Consider the following 21,281-nt stretch of genomic DNA (forward strand, 5'->3'; position numbering starts at 1 on the left):
CTAGTAAGCTCCAAGAGATGAGATGGTTTTGACTCCTGGTGTTGCTTTAAAGTTTGTACCACCAGAAGTTAGCTAAAATTATCTTTCCTGTTCTGGTGCATTGTAACCAAAATAGTGTTGGTGTGCCGTAAAACCAAACAAAACAAACAAAGACCACATGTCAAGCATTTCATCAATAATTATAGATTCATTATTTATACTAAAGCTTATCAATTTAACCATTTATTGTTTTGATATGCTGATAAAACAACACATTATCTAGTGTTATTAAATTTCAAATTAACTTTAAATATAAGCAAAACATACAGCCCACATTTTTACAAATGAATGGAGAGCTATTTCATATTATTAAATAAAAACATATATAAAAAAAATGCTTTATGAAAGTGTTAACACTTCCCTTTATATTTTGTTTTGTTCAAGGATAGTAATAGACACCTTTTTAAATTATAAAGCTTTGTAACATTTGAATAGAGTCAAAGCAGACTTGCCATCATTTATTTTTTCAACAGTATGTTATCAGTGTTCAAAATCATTTTTTACTTTGTAAATAATGAACCAACTTTATTAATTCTATGTGTTGCACTTTTTGTCATACAATAGGCTAGAGGCCTGAAGCTTTTTGTAGTTTAAGTTTCAAGATGTGTGAACAATAGGAATAGCTTTATTCCATTGATAATTCATACACTTTAATGTGATCACCACATTGACTCACATACAATCTGTTTTTATCCTGGCAGTATGCCACACCTGCTGGACTTTTTATTCCTTGCTTTTTATCCAGTAGAATCTTCACTTTGGTCAGGTCAGGGGATAATTGATTTATATTGTGTGACCAAAGTCCACATAGAAACACTGCCCCAGATCTATCAACAGTCAGTTGACATGGTTTATTCAGCTGGTCATCCTTGTAAATGGCCTTGACATTCCCATCAAAGGTTAAACCTATCACACAGTTCTTCCTTAAGTCAGATACATATATAACTGTGTTGTCTGCACTGATTGTTAAGTAATAAGGATCAACAAACAGACAATTCCCATGCTGATCTTTATCAAATATTTTCAATACTTTACCAGACATGTCAAGTATCTTCACTGTTGCTAGATAGTGTATGTATGACACTATAAGTTTGTTGTTACTATAGGCAACACCACGGCAACCTTCTCCTACTTTTATATCTTCAGTTTTTGTCACTGTCATACACTTAGAAAATGTTATCAGTTTTATTATTCCAAGTTCAACAAATGTGACAGCAACTTTAATATTGTCAACTTTAGCAACAGCCCAACACCTGGAAGACAGGTCTATTGTATCATATGATGAAGTGCTGACTGACATATCCTTGAAAATAATCAGCTTCCTAGAATTGAAATAAGTAACCAAAAGACAGTTTTCAGATAATAAGCATAAAGATGAATACGAGCAACATGAGACTTTAATATCTGTGTGATAACTTGCAGTTCTTGGTATTATAGATTCATGTATTTCTTGATAGGTGAACAATTTGTCATAGTCTTGTAAATTGGTTATATTTTGTTCAGAAGCTTTGCTGTTTTCAATCCCTGGAACAAAAGCTGGCAAATGACTGACCATACTACAGTACCAATGGTCTTGTGTCTTGCATTCAGTACAGGCAAATTTCTTACAAGCTTGACAATAGAACTTTACCAATTCATCTTGATGAACAGAACATTTCTCTATACAGAAATCCTGTGGCATGTAATCCTTATCCTTTATATAATGAGTGACCAATAATCTTTTATGAAATTTCACACATGTTCCACACAAGTACTCGAAACATTTCACACAAAATCCTTCAGCAGGAACATATTGCTTGTCATGTTTATCACAATGTTCACAAAACATTTCCTGAACTTCATCAGAGTCCTGTGTAAATGAAGCACTGAAATCTATCCTGGAATATGCCATGTTTTTTTATTCAAATTTGTATTAATCAGTTATAAGTATTCCAGCTGATCTGCTTAAGAAATATCAGTTTTCATATTTCAGTTTTTGTTCCTCAGTGTGGAGTTCTTTAACATTAATAAATACATGTAGATCTGGTGTTGATTTTAAATTGTTTAAATTGTGTCAGGCCATATGTTACATTGTTTATTTGATATGATGATCATGTGGTTATTTGTATTGTTGCAATCAGGTGCTTCAATTGTGATATTGTGAATTACTTTATATATTGATAAGATAATCTTTTGACTATTTAATTTACATCTCCAACATCAAGATAACATATCAAACTGATCTAAATAATGACACACACTCACTAAGTATGTAGCACACTCCAAAAAGATTTTAAACATTCAATATAAATTCAATACAAGAGATATATAAATAGTTAGGGAAGGGTTACCTGAGGTTTTCCTCCACCACTAAAGCTTAATAGTCGCCATATGACCTATAATGTGTTGGTCACTGTAAAGTAACCTCTTTAATTTTTATAGTTGCTTAATAATATATCCAGTAAGAAGTCAAAAACTTGTTTCCATGGTATCAAAAGGTGTGTTAAATTTTTCTGACTTACTTACAAAGGTGAATGACAATATCTAAGAGTTCTCAAAGAGAATATATGAGTGTAATAGTGAGTGATAAATGCTATGATGATGATTCACTTAATGGTGATCAAGTTACCTTTGTACAATGTACATACATTTTGTAAATTGTTTTTAGCTCACCTGAGCTTGCTCAGGGTGAGCTTTTAGGATCGGTGAATGTCCGTCGTCCGTCCACAATTGCTTGTGAACACTCTAGCGGTCGCATTTTTGCCTCAATCATCATCAAACTTGGTCAGGATGCTTATCTAGTTGAAAGCTCGGATGAGTTTGAACATGGCTCATCTCGGATGAAAAACTAGGTCACAGGAGCTAAAAATAGAAAAACCTTGTGAACACTCTAGAGGTCACATTTTTGACCCAATCATCATCAAACTTGGTCAGAATGTTTGTCTAGGTGATAGCTCGGATGAGTTCGAACATGGGTCATCTCGGATGAAAAAGTAGGTCACAGGAGCTAAAAATAGAAAAACCTTGTTAACACTCTAGTGGTCACATTTTTGACCCAATCATCATCAAACTTTGTCAGGATGCTTGTTTAGATAATAGCTTGGATGAGTTCAAATATGGGTCATCTCGGATGAAAAACTAGGTCACCGGAGCTATAAATAGAAAAACCTTGTTAACACTCTAGCGGTCACATTTTTGAATCAATCATCATCAAACTTGGTCAAGATGCTTGTGTAGGTGATAGCTCGGATGAGTTAGAACATGTGTCATCTCGGATGAAAAAGTAGGTCACCGAAGCTAAAAATAGAAAAACCTTGTTAACACTCTAGCGGTCACATTTTTGCATCAGTCATAATTAAACTTGGTCAAGATGTTTGTCTAGGTGATAGCTCGGATGAGTTTGAACATGGGTCATCTCAGATGAAAAAGTAGGTCACCGGAGCTAAAAATAGAAAAACCTTGTTAACACTCTAGCGGTCACATTTTTGCATCAATCATCATCAAACTTGATCAAGATGCTTGTCTAGGTGATAGCTTGGATGAGTTCGAACATGGGTCATCTCGGATGAAAAACTAGGTCACAGGAGCTAAAAATAGAAAAACCTTGTTAACACTCTAGTGGTCACAAATTTGACTCAATTGTCATCAAACTTGGTCAGGAAACTTGTCTAGGTCATTGCTGGGAATAAATCGAACATGGGACATCTCGGATGAAAAATTAGGTCACAGGAGCTAAAAATAGAAAAATCTTGTTAACACTCTAGTGGCTACTGTTGTGATCCAAATATTCTGTTAATTGGTCTGAAAGTTTGTTTTGATGATTTCTAAGTCAAGATTGACCATGGGTCATCTTGGATGAAAAACTAGGTCACACCACCCAAATATGGAAAAACCTTGTTAACATTCTAGTGGTCACATTTTCGACTCAATTATCATCAAACTTGGTCAGGATGCTTGTCTAGGTAATTGCTTGGATGAGTTCGAAATCGCATGTGAAACTAGGTCACCGGAGCTAAAAATAGGAAAATCTTGTTAACACTCTAGTTGCTACTGTTTTGATCCAAGTATCCTGGAAATTGGTCTGAAAGTTTGTTTTGATGATTTCTAGGTCAAGTTTGAATATGTGTCACCTGGGTAAAAAACTAGGTCGCTCTGCTCAAATATGGATAATCCTTGTTAACACTGTAGTGGTTACATTTTTGACTCACCTGTCATGAGACTTGGTCAGAATGCTTGTCTAGGTAATTGTTTGGATGAGTTTGATAAGTTGGGTGAGCGATCTAGGGCCATCATGGCCCTCTTGTTTTATTAAAGGAACATTATGCCTCAGAAACAAATATGTTTTTTTTTCTTTCTCTAGAAAGGGCAAACATAGGTTAATGATATCTAGATAATGGCATTTTTTGGTCATAAAAGATGCAAAATGTAAGCAAAGAAGTATTTTGAGTTACATATACAAAATACTAAATCACTGTCACTACTTATTTCAAAAAAAAAGCAAAAGATAATTCAGGTAATTGGCCAATATGTAACGTTTTGGAAACTTAAATAACTGGACACCAAAAAATAAAAATCTTTTGTGAAATAAAATTTAAAATGTTTGTTTGGAATAATGAGCATTTAAAAAATGCAATATATAGAACTCCAAAGTAAAGCAAGCAAACATAAAATATGTTATTGTAATTGCAAGTTAAGGCGGCTGCAAAAATAAAGTATGCAAAAATTTAAAACCCTCTTGTTCTATCAAAAGGGCAGAGTATAAATCCTACAGAAATAAGAATTGTTGAGAACTGCTGAGCAATAAGCAGGAGCTAGAATGGAAATGCTGCACAGAAATTTAAATGATGGACCATTAATGATGATGATGTACAAATAAGCACATTTGTTCTGGTACACTTCAATAACAACATGACCATTTATAATAAAGACACAAAGTGTTAAAAGACATGGCTGTACAGACACTAATGGCATCAGATTTGTAAATCCATGAGTTCCTGGTATGATCCTTAGGCAAGTTAAATTTATCTCTGACAACTAATCTAAGACTCTAGTACTGGTCACTTGTCTCTCACCATTGATTTACAAATCTTGTTGGATTCCTAGTTGGCCACCACTTGCAGAGATATTGGTAATTATTGGTTAGTTATCCAATAAAAAAAAAAACAGGTTAGGTAGATTTGCTGCAAAGATGTGACCAAAAATGTGTTAAAATTGGCATTTAAAAACCAACTTCACAAACAAACTGTACAGATTTGGATGAAACTTACTTGGAATGATCCTTGATTTGTGTATTATAAAACAGCTCAGATTGGTTTGATTCCTTGAACAAGATAGCAAACAGAGTTAAAAAAGAAAGAGTTTTAAGTGATCAAGATAAACTTTTGCTTAAGATGATCATTAATCATGGCATTGTGCCTTGTTTCAGGTGAGCAACCTAAGGGACCTTGTGGCCTCTTGTATATGGTGATAGTGGGTCTTATTTCACTACATGCTTGAACTTAGAGTCTGTTTTAATATTTAAAAATGCATTCAAAATTTAAGTATATACTCCTAATAATATGATCTTATATGAGTTTTGATATATTTTCTAGGTACTCTTGGTGCTCTGACAATCTTGTGACAGATAAATTCCGATGGACTTCAGGTCTGCGTTTACAAGAGTTAATTCCCTTGGAACCAGCAGTAACAAGTAATTCCACAGATGTTGGCCGATCCAGACTTGTAATTGGACACAATGTAGCTTTTGACAGATCATTTGTAAAAGAACAGTATAATTTAGAGGTAAAACTATGTATAAGGGTATTTTTTTTACCAGCAGCTTTTAGTGACTTGCCTGGCCACTATTACAGTATTAGCTTGAAGCGATAATAAGGTGAAATTGTACTCTTTTGTGTGCAAGACACTTTTGGTTACATTTTAATGTATCCCTGAATGTTTTGTACTTAATTACTCTCGATTTATTTCTTTGAAACATTGAAGGCCTTCTTTCTTTCTTACCTTCATACACTGTTTATGAATGTTGTATAAGAAGAGAAATAATTTTAACATTTGTTTCTGAATGTAGTGTATCAGTTAAAACAAGAGACAAATAGGTAGATAAATACATGAATGATAACAGACATATATGATAGATAAAGATTTGTAATCATCAGCTTAGTTATATGATAATTTAAAGGCCTTTGAGCTTTGTAATTGCTGGATATATGTCACAGTTTGTAGTCCGATGTATTGCACTTTGATCATTAGTGATTATGGCCTTAGTTATTACGAAATATTTAAGCAAATCAACAAGCAAAAACTTTCTAAATTTCAAAGTTCAAAGTCAAATGTTTGAGACATAGAATACCTATTTACATAAACTGTACACATGAAATTCTGTCAAATTATTTTTTTAATGAAAAGTCAGTCTGATATGCAGATCTCACTTTTCATAATTTTTGATTGGCCCATTAAAATTCATTTGCAAATTTCAAATGACTTATCAAATGAATTTATTTCTTATACTTCTAAAAGTTGTCAGAATTTGGGTAATTTTAGTTTTAGTAACAATTTAATGGACTTTTCTTTTGAAATCATTGTACATGTATCTTCAGCTGTCCATCTCTCAAGAACTCTACCTGTGTATCACTTATATAATTGACAACCCACAAGGAATCAGCTCTAAGGTTTGCCAGTTTGCAAGCAGTATATACATTGCTCTGTCATCGGCTATTCTATTATGAAATTTTTTGGGACATTGATTTAATTAAAAGCTGATTTGTACAGGGTCAAGGTCATTTCATTGCAGACAAAGTTCATAGATAGAGGGCAGTGAATTGCTAAGAGTGTTATATCGATTTTGTTTGATGATACATATTTATTTATATACATACATGTATTACTAATTTATATGCTGATACTTAACTGAGGTGTGAATTTCCATAGTTATGCCACACATGCATTATTAGTCCCCTACCGGTTTACCGGAGGGGACTTTAGGTTTACCCTCCGTCCGTCTGTCCTTCCGTCTGTCCTTCCGTCCGTCCGTCTGTCAGTCCGTCAGTCTGTCCGTCCACAAAACTGGATCCCGCGATAACTTGAAAAGTACTGAAAATATTTTTATGAAACTTGGTATATGGATAGATGGCAGTATGGAGATTATGCACGTCTTTTTCTTTTCTTCCTATGTTGAAAATTCTGGTTGCTATGGCAACAAATATGCTGAAAATATGGCAAATTTTACACATAAACTGGATCCAGTGATTACGCAAAAAGTACTGGAAATATTTTTATGAAACTTGACATATGGGTAGATGGCAGTCTTGAGATTATGCACGTCTTTTTCTTTTCTTCCTATATTGAAAATTCTGGTTGCTATGGCAACAAATAGGCTGAAAATATGGCAAATTTTACACATTAACTGAATCCAGTGATAACTCAAAAAGTTCTGGAAATATTTTTATGAAACTTGACATATGGGTAGATGGCAGTCTTGAGATTATGCATGTCTTATCTGTTCTTCCTATTTTGAAAAAATATCAGTTGCCTTGGCAACAAATAGGCTTAAAACATGGCAAATATAACAATATTTGTGATTAGTCAAAAAGAGCTGAAAATTTTTATGAAATTGCATCTTTAATTCAAGAGTTATCTCCTGTTTAAGAATTTTGCTTTTAAAATGTTATATTTTGGTAACAGGGATGTTTCAAATATTAACTTTAGAGTGTCCTTCAGTCTGCTGTCTGTCTGTTCATAAAAGCTGTTTCCTGTGATCACTTTTAAAGAACTTTTCCAACAAACTTACTTAAAATAGAGAAAAATTGAAACATTAGTGAATGGCCCTTCAGAATGTTGATGGGGTTCTAACCGGTAGGGGACTTATGGATTGCTTGCAATACTATGATAATTGCTTGTGTTTTTATTGTTAAAACATGTAGTAGCATAATTTGGCATTCCTTAAAAAAATCAAGAGGTTAGATGAATAAAATTGGTCACTGAATCAAAAGATTGATCACATTTTGCTGATCAGGCTGAGCAAATTGTGGCTGATAAAATGGGAAGATGTTCAAGGTAGTTCCAAAGTGGTTCCTATAAAGAAGGTTAATAAGTGCTCATGGTTCCATGCCCATGATTGACTGTATAATCAATATCCTAAAGAGCAGAAAGAGCATATAAAGTATTATATAGTGTTTAATAATATTTAATTGCAATTATTCAATACATAGAGCATATGGAATGAGTGTAGGTTTTATATTGAATTTATTGGAAAAGTTGAATAAATTGTATTTTGAGAAATTTAAATCTACATGAATATAATATTCTATTTAATATCACATATCAGAAAAAAGAATTGTTTACAATAAAAAAAGATTCACTGATTTCATTGACTCGCTTAATGTAATGCTAACTTTTAGCGCATCTTTACACAATGTTTGTATAATACAAATGACGTCATGTCAAAATATACATGTACTGTTGAGTCGCAACAACAGCAAGGGTATGCGATAAAAATATGTAAAATTATATGAAAATACAGAAACAAATATCACAAGAAGTTTAGTGTAGATGGGTCAGACTGCAAATTACAACAACTTTAGCCCACCTAACAGCAAATAAACACCTTGAAATTGTGTTCTTCAGAAAACCAAGTTGAGGTTTATGGATACTATGTCAATGCATATAGCAGTGTGTGGCCTAACCAACTTACAGCGTGTCTTGTATCAGGCTGCTAAAAATGACAGTCAACAGAAAATTGTGAAAGAATATGAACAACGAAACAAGCAAAGAAGAGCATTTGTTGTAAGTATCTTTAGCACACATAAGCACATGTAAGTAAATATGTAATAATCCTATAACAAGTAAAGATCATGCAGTAATCTTTGCTGGTATGATATATAGAGGATATTGAATGATTGTAGGTTCAATACTAAATTTATTAAAATCATATGCCAGCTTCTTGGGAGAACCACAATAAGAACCACAATAAGATACAGGCCAAATTTTTTAGTTTGCATAAAAGATGGTAGATATATAATATTATGGCTTTGGGTATGCCAGGTTTGAGTAAAGAATATTCTTAACCTTTACCCTGCTAAATTTCTGAAAAGGACTTGTCCATTTTTTATGCTTGACATAACCATTCATCCTATTACACACTGAAAAATAAGTATTTACTAGATAGCAAACATTGTGGACCATGATCAGATGTGACAGTGGCTCTTGGTCTTCTCTTGCTGAATGGGTAGATTAAGGTAGTCTTACATTGTACAATACTAGCGCTATCATTATAACTTTTTTTTCACATTAATATGCATATTCAAATGCCCCATCCAATTTTGATTTCTAAAGGTCAAAGGTCAAGGTCAATGTGTATTAACTGAGGAACTTCAAACTCTGTATGTGGATGAGCCATTATAAATGAAGTCTTAAGGAGTTCCAGCTTGTCTATGCCTATTTTTGGGTTAAAAGGTTAATGCGTTCTTGAAATCAAATCTGTTCATTTAGAATTTAATGTGCAGTTTACTATCAAATGCTCTGTAAAATAGAGTGTGCTGCCCAGAAGGCTTAAGTTTTAATATATTTGGTAAAAGATATTCAATATAGCTATTGATCAGTCAAATTAAGATTCTATTATAAGACAGTGTAACTGCAAGGTATCTGAATGTATGAAATCACTTTGACAATTTGCAACAGGTAATGAGTTGAGGTAAGTACATGTAAAACAATTACAAAAAATACCAAAGTGTGGTGAGTTTGACAAAATGCAACTGATATTGAAAGTTGATGGGTTTAACAAAATGCAACATACATATGTATGGAGTTGCAGTACAGCTTTGATAAATTGCAACCGATACTTGGTTTGACAAATTGTAACAATAAGTTTGGTTGAGTTTGACAAAATGCTACAAATGTTGTGTGGTAATGGGTTTGACAAATCACTACTGAAATTGTTTTGAAGTGAGTTTGACAAAATGCAACAAATGTTGACTGGTAATGTGTTTGACAAATTGCTACTGAAATTGTGTTGAAGTGAGTTTAGACTAAATGCAACAGATGTTGTGTGGTAAGGGTTTGACAAATCACTACTGAAATTGTTTTGAAGTGAGTTTGACAAAATGCAACAAATGTGGACTGGTAATGTGTTTGACAAATTGCTACTGAAATTGTGTTGAAGTGAGTTTAGACAAAATGCAACAGATGTTGTGTGGTGATGGGTTTGACAGATTGCTACTGAAATTGTCTTGGAGTGTGTTTGACAGAATGCAACAATTAAATGTTGAGTGTTGATGGGTTCGAAAATTTGTTACTGAAGTTTTGTTTGAGTTAGTTTGACAAAATGCAACAAATGTTGAGTGGTGACGGCTTTCACAATTTGCTACTGATATTGTGTTGGAGTTAGTTTGACAAAATGCAACATATGTTGTATGGTGATGGGTTTGACAAATTGCTACTGAAATTGTGTTGAAGTGAGTTTGACAAAATGCAACAGATGTTGTGTGGTGATGGGTTTGACAAATTGCTACTGAAATTGTGTTGAAGTGAGTTTGACAAAATGCAACAAATGTTGAGTGATGATGAGTTTGACAAATTGCTTCTGAAATTGTGTTGAAGTGAGTTTGACAAAATGCAACAAATGTTGAGTGATGATGAGTTTGACAAATTGCAGCAGATTATACAATAATGAGACAGATTTTAATTTTCGAAAGTTTGCTTGGGGAGTAAGTCATTGATTTCCCTCCAGTCATTATCATTGATTCCTCTTTAGTCATTGATTCTCCTCCAGTCATTGATTCCTCTACAGTCATTGATTTCCCTCCAATTATAGATTTCCCTCCAGTCATTGATTTCCCCCAGTCAGTGATACCTCTTCAATCATTGATTCCCCTCCAGTCATTGATTCCCCTCCAGTCATTGAATTCTCTCCAGTCATTAATTCCCTTCTAATCATTGATTCCCCTCCAGTCATTGATTTCCTTCCTATCATTGATTCCCTTCAGTCATTGATTTCCCTCTTCTTCAGTCATTGATTCCCCCCCCCAGTCATTGATTCCTCTCCAGTCATTGATTCCCCTCCAGTCATTCAGTCCCCTCCAGTCATTGATTTTCCTCCAGTCATTGATTTCCTTCCAGTCATTGATTCCCTTCCAGTCATTGATTTCCCTCAAGTCATTGATTCCCCTCCAGGCATTCAGTCCCCTCCAGTCATTGATTTTCCTCCAGTCATTGATTCCCTTCCAGTCATTGATTCCCTTCCAGTCATTGATTTCCCTCAAGTCATTGATTCCCCTCCAGGCATTCAGTCTCCTCCAGTCATTGTTTCCCCTCCTGTCATTGATTCCTCTCCATTCATTGATTCCCCTCCAGTCATTGATTCCCCTCTAGTCATTGATCCCCCTACAACCCTAGATTTGTTGACAGGAACAAGCTTTAGCTGTATCTCTTTTTTATGCCCCCGCCATGTAATGGCCGGGGCATATAGTGTTACCCTGTTCCGTCATTCCGTCCTTCCGTCCTTCCATCCTTCCGTCCTTCCGTCCTTCCGTCATTCTGTCATTCCGTCATCATCAGTTTCCGTTCATTATCTTAAGAACGGTTGCACACATTCAACTCAAATTTGACATATGAATATGTCATGAGAAAATACAGGTCAAGTTCGAATTTGGTCATGGTTCGATGATTTTTGACAGAGTTATGCCCCTTTTACTTTGAAAATAATATGAAATTTCGGTTTCCGTTTATTATCTCCCCAACGGTACAACACATTCAACTCAAACTTGACATATGGATATGCAGTGACAAAATACAGGTCAAGTTCGAATTTGGTCATGGTTCGATGATTTTTGGCAGAGTTATGCCCCTTTTACTTTGAAAATAATATGAAATTTTCAGTTTCCGTTCATTATCTCCCCAACGGTACAACACATTCAACTCAAACTTGACATATGGGTATGTCATTAAAAAATACAGGCCAAGTTCGAATTTGGTCATGGTTCGATGATTTTTGGCAGAGTTATGCCCCTTTTACTTTGAAAATAATGTGAATTTTCAGTTTCCGTTCATTATCTCCCCAACGGTACAACACATTCAATTCAAACTTGACATATGAATATGTCATGACAAAATACAGGTCAAGTTCGAATTTGGTCATGGTTCGATGATTTTTGGCAGAGTTATGCCCCTTTTACTTTGAAAATAATGTGAAATTTTCAGTTTCCGTTCATTATCTCCCCAACGGTACAACACATTCAACTCAAACTTGACATATGGATGCGTCAAAAGAATGCGCAGGTCCATGTTCAAATTTGGTCATGGTTCAATGATTTTTGGCAGAGTTATGCCCCTTTCACTTTGAAAGTAATATGAAATTTTCAGTTTCCGTTTATTATCTCCCCAACAGTACAACACATTCAACTCAAATTTGACAAATGGATATGTTTTTGGAATGCCCAGGCCAAGTTGGAATTTGGTCATGGTTCAATGATTTTTGGCAGAGTTATGCCCCTTTCACTTTGAAAATAATATGAAATTTACAGTTTCTGTTCATTATCTACCCAACAGTGTTACATATTCAACTTTAATTTGACATATGGATATGTCAAAGGAATGGGCAGGTCAAGTTGAAATTTGGTCATGGTTTGATGATTTTTTTTTGCAGAGTTATGTCCCTTTCACTTTGAAAATAATATAGATACATCTTAGGAATAAGCAGTTTAAGTATGAAATTTATTTATTTATTTATTTTTTTATTTATACATTTTAGGAACATAGCACAAGATACATAATATAAAATCATACAGTTAAGAGATAACATAAATAAATCATATATATAAAATGAGATCATAAAACAGCATAAAAGAGCACACTTTTGTCATAAAAAATAAGAGGTACTATGCACCTATGGATAGCCCATTAAGCTAAATGCTTATTTCCAATGGGGTCCATAGAAATAAAAAAAAAAAACTAACATAATTTTAACCCTTTCCCCCCCTAAAAAACAAACAAGATAAAAAAATAAAAATATAAACTAACTAACTTTGGTCAAAATTTAGGTTGAAAAAGGAAATATATTTATAAAAGTATGCCCTTTTTAAAATAAGCCTAGTATTACTATCACAGAAATATTTGATCACAGTGCCTAACACATTAGTTGTACACATATATATCTTCTGAAAGACTTTTATAGCTTTCTAGTAGGTACTTTTTAACAGATTTTTTGTATTGCACAAAATTATTAATGGATTTTATATATTCTGGCAGATCATTCCAGTCTTTAATTCCATTATAATAAAAGGTCTGTTTCATCACAGAATTACACTGGGGGACAATAAAATTAAAATTGCTTGATCTAGTATTGTAAAATCTTGCATCAGCACAACATCTAAAGTCGGCTCTAAGGTATGATGGACTCTTTTTGTAAAAAATCTTATACATATGATTGAGTCTTAACTGTTTGACTCTGTTTTCTACGTTTAACCAATTTAATTTTTCAAACTCATACACTGTTACAGAAGTTCTGGGCGTTAAGTTTTGGACAAATCTTAATACCTTATTCTGAGTAATTTGTAACTTTCTTTTTAAATGTTTTGATAAACCTTCATACCAAGAGGAACAAGAGTAGTCAAAATGACACTGAATCAGGGCTGAACATAAAAGCTGTTTTGTTTTAGTATCTAAAAGTCTGCTCTGCCTATATAAAAACTTGAGCTTGGCATTCACTTTAGAAATAACGTTATTAACAATAGTTTCCCCAGATAAATCACTATTGATATAAAGACCAAGATACTTGACTAAATTAGTACCCTTTATGCTATGACCATTACATGTAACAGTAAATTGTTCTTGCTTTTGTAATTTTCTTTTGGGGCCAAATAGCATACATTCTGTTTTACCAAGGTGGAGTGACAGCTTATTGTCTACGAGCCATTCTGAACAGCTTTCTAGGGCTGTCCCAAGTTTTTCTGAGATGAAATTCGGGTCTTTATGTGAGAATAAAATAGTGCTGTCATCTGCATAGAGTATTAACTTGCAATCATTATCAATACTTAAAATCATATCATTTACGTAGCACAGAAAAAGCAACGGCCCTAGAATACTACCTTGGGGGACGCCACATGTCACACTGTTTGATTTAGAGTAAGTATTTCCTATATTAACAATTTGTGAACGTTCTGAAAGATATGATCTGAACCAGGAAATAGACTGAACATCCATTAATTCTAACTTTCCACTAAGAATATCATGGTCTACGGTGTCAAACGCCTTTTGCAAGTCAAGCATCACCATACCTGTGTATAGCCCTTTACTAGTATTAATTCTTATAACATCTTGTAAGTGAATAAGACAACTATCTGTAGAATAACACCTTCTAAGACCAGACTGGTGTTCATACAGTAAATTGTTGGAAACCAAAAATGTTTCAAGTTGAACATAAGCAGCTTTCTCTAAAATTTTTGAAACTACACTTAAAATACTGACAGGCCTATAATTACCAACTTCTAGAACACTATTCTTCTTGTAAAGTGGTTTTACTCTAGCCAACTTCATTTCATCTGGTACTTTACCTTCAGAAAAAGATAGATTAACAAATTTGGTTGTGGTTCAATGATTTTAGACAAACTTATCTTTCCTGAATGTTGGAAAAATTTTGTACTTTCAGTTTCAGCACTCATACTTTTAGCCATTATTTTGGCTACAAATATGAAATATGTTATTTTTAAAAGGTTAAGACTGAATAATTTCAGTGTCTTGAACATTGTATGAAAATGGTTTATGTTAACATTTTAAAGTTTTAAGGGCTTTGAACTTAAAATGAAAAAAATAATTAATGCACCATCTGAAATTTTGGCTGCATGCGGGGGCATCCGTGGCATGATGACACATTTCTAGTTCTGTGTTGTTTTAGCTGACAATATTCAGGTGTTTTTCTGTATTTAAGTTCATGTACCAGTAATTAGTTATTCTCCTAGCATGATGGCTACTCTGCAAGGTAAAGAAAGAAAATAGGATCTCATATTTCATTGGAAATTATAGTGTTCGTGTTGCCACATGTCAGCATTCATCATCTCTGGTAATTTTATATCTTAATCAGTATCTAACAAGATGTTATTAAAAACAAAGCAGTCTCAAAGAAACAAAAATTGAAGAATATCTTATTCTAATCATCCTAATGATGTACTTGTTTTGCTCTTTGACAGGACAGCTGTATATTAATTAATGTTGTTTATACAGTCATGTATTTAAGCACAACTCGTCGGCTAATGACCTTCTAGTTTGATCACTATGACGTTCTTAGATCAAAAATAATGCCTTGAAATTCCATGGTTACACAAAATATTATTTCTTTAATACGTGTCTTATGACATCATTATGTATTTCTTTAAATTACTCATGTTTGATTTGAAAATGATCTGTCAATTTGAAAGTTATTTGTCAATTTAAAAATAATCTGTCAATTTGAAAATAATCTGTCAAGCAGTCATCATTCTCCTGTTTTGTCTAACATCGTTTTCCTGCTTTATGATACCATGTGATAATCATGGCCATTTCAAATAAATTTGCACTTAAATCATCACATGTATAACTCTTTTTTAAGACTTGTTCAATATTCCATCTATATGAACTGTTTACTCATGTATGGTCATATTTAAAATAGTCTAATTGGTTTACTATAAGTATTGTGCTTAATAGGGAACCTGTTGTTAAATCAAGAAGACTTTACCAGACTGGGAGATAGTATGAGGAAAGGTATCTGTGGCTGAGTGGTTAAGGTCCTTCACTTCAAACCACTTGCTCCTCACCACTGTGGGTTCTATAATCCAACAGGATTCTTTCATGTGAGGAAGCTTTTCAACTAGCTTATGGAACATCGATGGTTCTAATCAGGTGCCTGTTCATGCCTGACTGTTCAAGGTTGGAAAGTGCTGAGTTTGATCCATTATAGTCAATAACTCACTACACTATTATTAGTCCCCTACCGGTTTACCGGAGGGGACTTTAGGTTTACCCTCCGTCCGTCTGTCTGTCTGTCCGTCTGTCCGTCCGTCAGTCCGTCCGTCCGTCCACAAAACTGGATCCAGCGATAACGCAAAAAGAACTGAAAATATTTTAATGAAACTTGATATATGGATAGATGGCAGTATGGAGATTATGCACATTTTTTTCTTTTCTTCCTATGTTGAAAATTCTGGTTGCTATGGCAACAAATAGACTGAAAATATGGCAAATTTTACACATAACCTGGATCCAGTGATAACACAAAAAGTACTGAAAATATGTTTATGAATCTTGACATATGGGTAGATGGCAGTATGGAAATTATGCACATCCTTTTCTTATCTTCCTATGTTGAAAATTCTGGTTGCTATGGCAACAAATAGACTGAATTTCAAGATTTCTGATTCTAGTTTTTTTTAAAGTTTTTTCACTATAAGTTCTTTATTTCTTAAGGTATTTTCTTCAAACATTAAATATAAGTTGCTTGTCATCAACCACATTATATGTGACAAGGTTTACATTTCTAGCACAAAATTTATCAGAATTACCTCCCTTGAACTTAAAATTTTCATGAAAAAAAACATTTTTTTTTTTTTTTTTTTTGAATGTATCTTCTTCAAACTTCATTTAAAGGTTTCTTATCATCACTCAACATTTGTGAGTGTTCAATACTCTAGCAAGACTATTACCAGAATTATGCCCCTTTTGAACTTAGACTTTTTTTTTGAGAAATTGGTTATTTTTACTCCAACTTCTTCAATCATGATAGGATTTTAAAAATGTTATATTTTGATAACAGGGATGTTTAAAAAATAACTTTAGAGTGTCCTTCAGTCTGTCTGTCTGTACATAAAAACTGTTTCCTGTGATTACTTTTAAATAACTTTTTTAACAAATTTACTTAAAATAGGAACTTAAGTGAATGGACAATGGCCCTTCAGAATGTTGCTTGGGCTCTTACCGGTAGGGGACTTATGGATTGCTTGCAATACTATGATAATTGCTTGTATTCTATCCCATTCCCTTCCCCCCTTTGGGATTAGAAGAACCACATATTAGAATAAACATGATATCGACCCAACCTTGTAGCCTTAAAACACCTAAAAGCATTTTATAAACTTTTAGGGCTACCCTTTGACCTAAGCCTAATCAACTGTGAAAGCCTTCTCAAACTTATCTTCAAGTTCCTCAATAGCCTCTATCACAGTTTCCCAAGTCACAGAAGAGTTATCTTCATCAGAATGAACTTCATAACTATCAGTACTGACTGAAGAAACCCTCTTTCCTTCACACCTTTCACTGCGTTTGCTCCTACCAAAAATGGCCTCATGGCTCTGTTGGTACTTACCGACCAATAATTTGGCTTGTTCGACCGTGGATGGATCATGCATGTAAACATGGAACCCAGCTTGTTGGTCTAATAAACCATGGCAAAACCTACTTATAACCTGACTTGTTCTTTAAGACTTATGAGGAAATTTTGATATTTGTACCAATATCTGCTAAACTGACTGTTTGGATTTGTAAGTTAAGTTCTTGTGGCAACTTTCCTACTTTACTGATGTAAAAAAGAGCTCCAGTACAAGGCAATAGGTGGATTATGACGGACAAGCAAGCACCTGAGGTGAACCACAAACATTCTGTTAGCTAATTGGATAGCTTTTTCATATGAAAGAATCCAAAGTGTTCCCAAGCAGCAGTGAGGGGCAAATGGTTTGAATGTCAACGACCTGAACCACCTGGCCATAGAGGCCTTTTTATTACATGCTTTTCGGTGGATTATAGAAATATATCAGTGATTTATAAACTGGTAATTTCACTGTTTGAAACAGTGAAATTATCAATTTGATAATTTCACTGTTTTGAATTTAAGCCCGTTACGTTGTCTCAGTGAAATACCAGCGTGCACAGTACTGGAAACAAGCTTAATGACGTGACGTCGTAAATGACGTCACGTTGTATTAGAATTTGGCGCGCTTTTCATTTACTAGGGTAAAATGTCTCTTTAAATGTTTCTTAGCATGTAATAAAAAGAAAAATGCTGTCATAAAAACCAAGCAGTTCTTAACCCTCAAGTTGCTTTGAGAGCAACAACTGGAGAGGAATCAATGACTGTCAGTTTCTTAAATAATCTAGTCCAATTAACATTTTAGAACTGTCCATTATTATTTTAGGGATATCAAGTTGATAGATATAGATCCTATCGTATAGAGATGAGCAGGCTGGCCTGACTCTACTCAGGTGGCAATTTTAGTTCCTGCAGGTTATGGGTTAAGTAAATTAATGTTTAATAGTGAGTCAGGAAATTGAGGCCTAACATTTGATTCTTTTATAATTATGTGATAAGAACTCTTTAACGATACAAGATTTATCTCTGATGTTAAAATTGTGTTTTATCAATAATATAGAATATATAATTAATAAAATTAAGGAATTTTTTTTTACTGTTACAGACTGATGACTGGAAGGAAATGAGCTCATTAAATAATTTAGGAGACGTGTACAATCTTCATGTTGGAGATAAGAAAATTGATAAAGATCCTCGAAGTATATTTGTTGAAGGTTCTACAGCTGATGTTAGAGCCAATTTTCAGGTAAGAAATAATAAAACTGTCTGATGCTAGTTATGATAAATGCTTGTCTACAAGGTTGTCAGTATAACTTATAATTACCATTGCTTATAATCATATTATAATCACTAAATCTTATAATGTACCATTGATTATAATACAGTAGAACTTCGGTAAGTCGAAGTTGAAGGGACTAGCGTAAGAACTTCGACACATCGAGACTTCGACTCATGAATCGCTCTCAATTCTATGACAAAATTTCAACCCATGACTAGTCCTGATTATAAGATCTATAACGAAACCTATTTCATGTTTTTCCATCATTAATCTGATATTTTACATTTTACAATGATAAATATAGCATATGAAATAACGTTTTTCACGGCTAATTATTTGAACTGACCGTTGACGTATACAATAGAGTTACAAAAGGCGTTACAATAGGAAAGGGCGATAACTAAACCAGCTTATAGTAAATATTTTGCGTGTTATTCTCACGCGACACCGGGTCACGGATGTTTTCAAAAGAAAGTAGTTCTTACTGTTTACTTTCAAATACCACTACGGCAATTAAATTAGTAACGATTAAAGCTCAGCCTTCACTCAGCACGCCTCCAGATGAGCCAAAATATTTCAAGAAAAACATTGTATTGAGCAAAATGTACTAACATTTTAAGAAAGGTAAAACATTCAAGATCCAAGTTAAATTGTCATTTTATGTGCGGTTTCAGACTGAGTTTGCGGTATTTTATCACCAAATTTTTACTGCGTTACTAACGCAGTAAGGGCTGTTTTTACATATGTTGACCACATTTTGGTAATTTTCTTGGATTAAAAGTGCCGGATTGCAACATTTAAATTACTTTATTTGTTCTCCTCACAATATTTTACTTTTAAATACAATTTTAAAATTTTCATGAAAATTGACATTAATCTGGAAGTGTGCTGCTTTAAAGCATTCATCACACTTTTTATCGCAAACAAAGGCTGTTTGAACACACAGATGTGTAATTAACACCTGTCACACAAGTTGATTGGAAATCGACTGCGCAGCCAGATAAGGTGTGAAAAAATGTCTCAAGATCGAAAGTATCAAAATAATCAAACAACTTTGACTTATTTGTGGTAAATTGCACTAGATTTACTTTATACGGACCACGAAAAAACTTCGCTGTGTAAGGAATATATAGGGGAAATAATCGGGACTTTCATTTTTCTTCGACACATCGAGAAAATCGACTAATCAAAGTTCGACTCATAGTTCTACTGTATAACAAATATCCACCACATAATATAAGTTGTAATGGGGTATACTACATGTATAATAATAATAATATTAATAATAATAAGAATAGTAATAATAATAATGATAATAATAATAATAATAATAATAATAATAATAAAGGCTTAATTTAATAAGGCTACATATTCCCTAAAACTACCTCAACATTTTAACAACATACTGGCATGAGGCTATCCCTTAGTCTGGCCATCTGTGTGCGCCCACTGAATACGATATTTGCAGTTGTTACAAGCTCAAATCAATCACAATGAACAAGTATATTTTGATTTAATTATTTATTGCAGGCATATATAAGTTCATAAAACAGATCAATCTATATTCATTCATTTAAATGATCTAAGCTATAATTTACTGGTACCCAAGTAATGATTCAGTGATTCAGTACCCAGGTAGAAGTTTTATCCAAGGGATACCAGGGTACTTGAGCACTCATCCCAGCTCTACGCATAACATTCACCATTGCTTATAAACATCATTGCTTACAATTGGTTTTGGTCATGATCACTAAGGGTGTCGCGGTTAGCAAAAATGCTAGCCTTTTAAACTGCGACTTAAGGTGACAACGGAGTCAATTATTACTGAAAATACCTAAAATGAGATTCTTTGCTTAGTACATTTATCAATATTTTCTGAACACATTCGTGATTTAATTTTGGAAGCAGTTAGTCCAAAAAATGTGTTTTTAAACGTTTTAAAACGGTACCTGTACCATTTTTATCTGCTATTCGCGTAACCTGTCAATTATCGATAACACTCCGCCCCCTGTTGAGGCATCAATGAGGGAAATCGGTAGTTCCATATATCCGTGAATTACCCGTCCATACTGGTCCATACTATTCGTAATTCATGTATCGTACAAATACCGTACATCTTTTATGAATATCGTCTACCTTTTATTAAGCATTTTTATAAAATAAGAAACTGTCGGCCAATGTACGTAACATAATGTATGAAACATAAATAATTAAGCATAGCGGCAAATCGCACGACCACGGGTTGATTTAAAATATAGTTGCTAAAATATCCATAATTTGTGAAAATAATTTGTCTGTCCCGTTAATCTGATAGATATTACATTGAGTTTATGGACTTTTGTACAGATTAATCGGCTTGCTTTACATTTAACCTCGTTTTCTAACAATGTCAAGTAAAACAACAACAAAAACAGACAACATTTTTTATGTGAACGCCTATATGACTTGTGGTAAGGTGTCCCTGACAAATTTCTAAACCATTTTAGATTGTTTAAGGATGATCATTTCTCTATGAATCAATAAAAAAAGATATTAATATATACTATCAGTGAATGCTCTGAATAAATTGTTCGCCAGTAAATCGAACACAGTACTAATAAACCTGGGACAAAGTATGGAATTTATTGTATATCCCAGTAGAAACTGGATATCTATGCCGTGCAT

General features: G+C 33.6%; 2 protein-coding genes across 2 annotated transcripts in view; one reads left to right on the plus strand and one right to left on the minus strand.

Moving 5' to 3' along the window:
• Positions 1 to 664: 664 nt before the first annotated feature.
• Positions 665 to 1,930, minus strand: LOC132730540 (uncharacterized). Its single transcript, XM_060716498.1, has one exon. The coding sequence runs from the start codon at positions 1,928 to 1,930 to the stop codon at positions 665 to 667; it is 1,266 nt and encodes a 421-aa protein (XP_060572481.1).
• Positions 1,931 to 4,964: 3,034 nt separating this feature from the next.
• LOC132730551 (DNA polymerase subunit gamma-1-like) overlaps positions 4,965 to 21,281 on the plus strand; it is a 108,183-nt gene continuing 91,866 nt past the window's right edge. Inside the window, exons 1-4 of the mRNA XM_060716507.1 lie at positions 4,965 to 4,996; positions 5,610 to 5,799; positions 8,638 to 8,796; positions 18,444 to 18,584. Coding sequence (XP_060572490.1) covers positions 4,965 to 4,996; positions 5,610 to 5,799; positions 8,638 to 8,796; positions 18,444 to 18,584 — 522 coding nt within the window. The remainder of the gene's footprint in view (positions 4,997 to 5,609; positions 5,800 to 8,637; positions 8,797 to 18,443; positions 18,585 to 21,281) is intronic.

The sequence above is a fragment of the Ruditapes philippinarum genome, unplaced genomic scaffold (genome assembly GCF_026571515.1).
Source record: "Ruditapes philippinarum isolate M1 unplaced genomic scaffold, ASM2657151v2 ctg2626_1_1_1_1, whole genome shotgun sequence".
Classification (NCBI taxonomy): Eukaryota; Metazoa; Mollusca; class Bivalvia; order Venerida; family Veneridae; genus Ruditapes; species Ruditapes philippinarum.

Bases quoted from the DNA above. Each gene is read 5' to 3' on its own strand.
- LOC132730540 (XM_060716498.1), bottom strand. From the start codon at position 1,930: ATGGCATATTCCAGGATAGATTTCAGTGCTTCATTTACACAGGACTCT.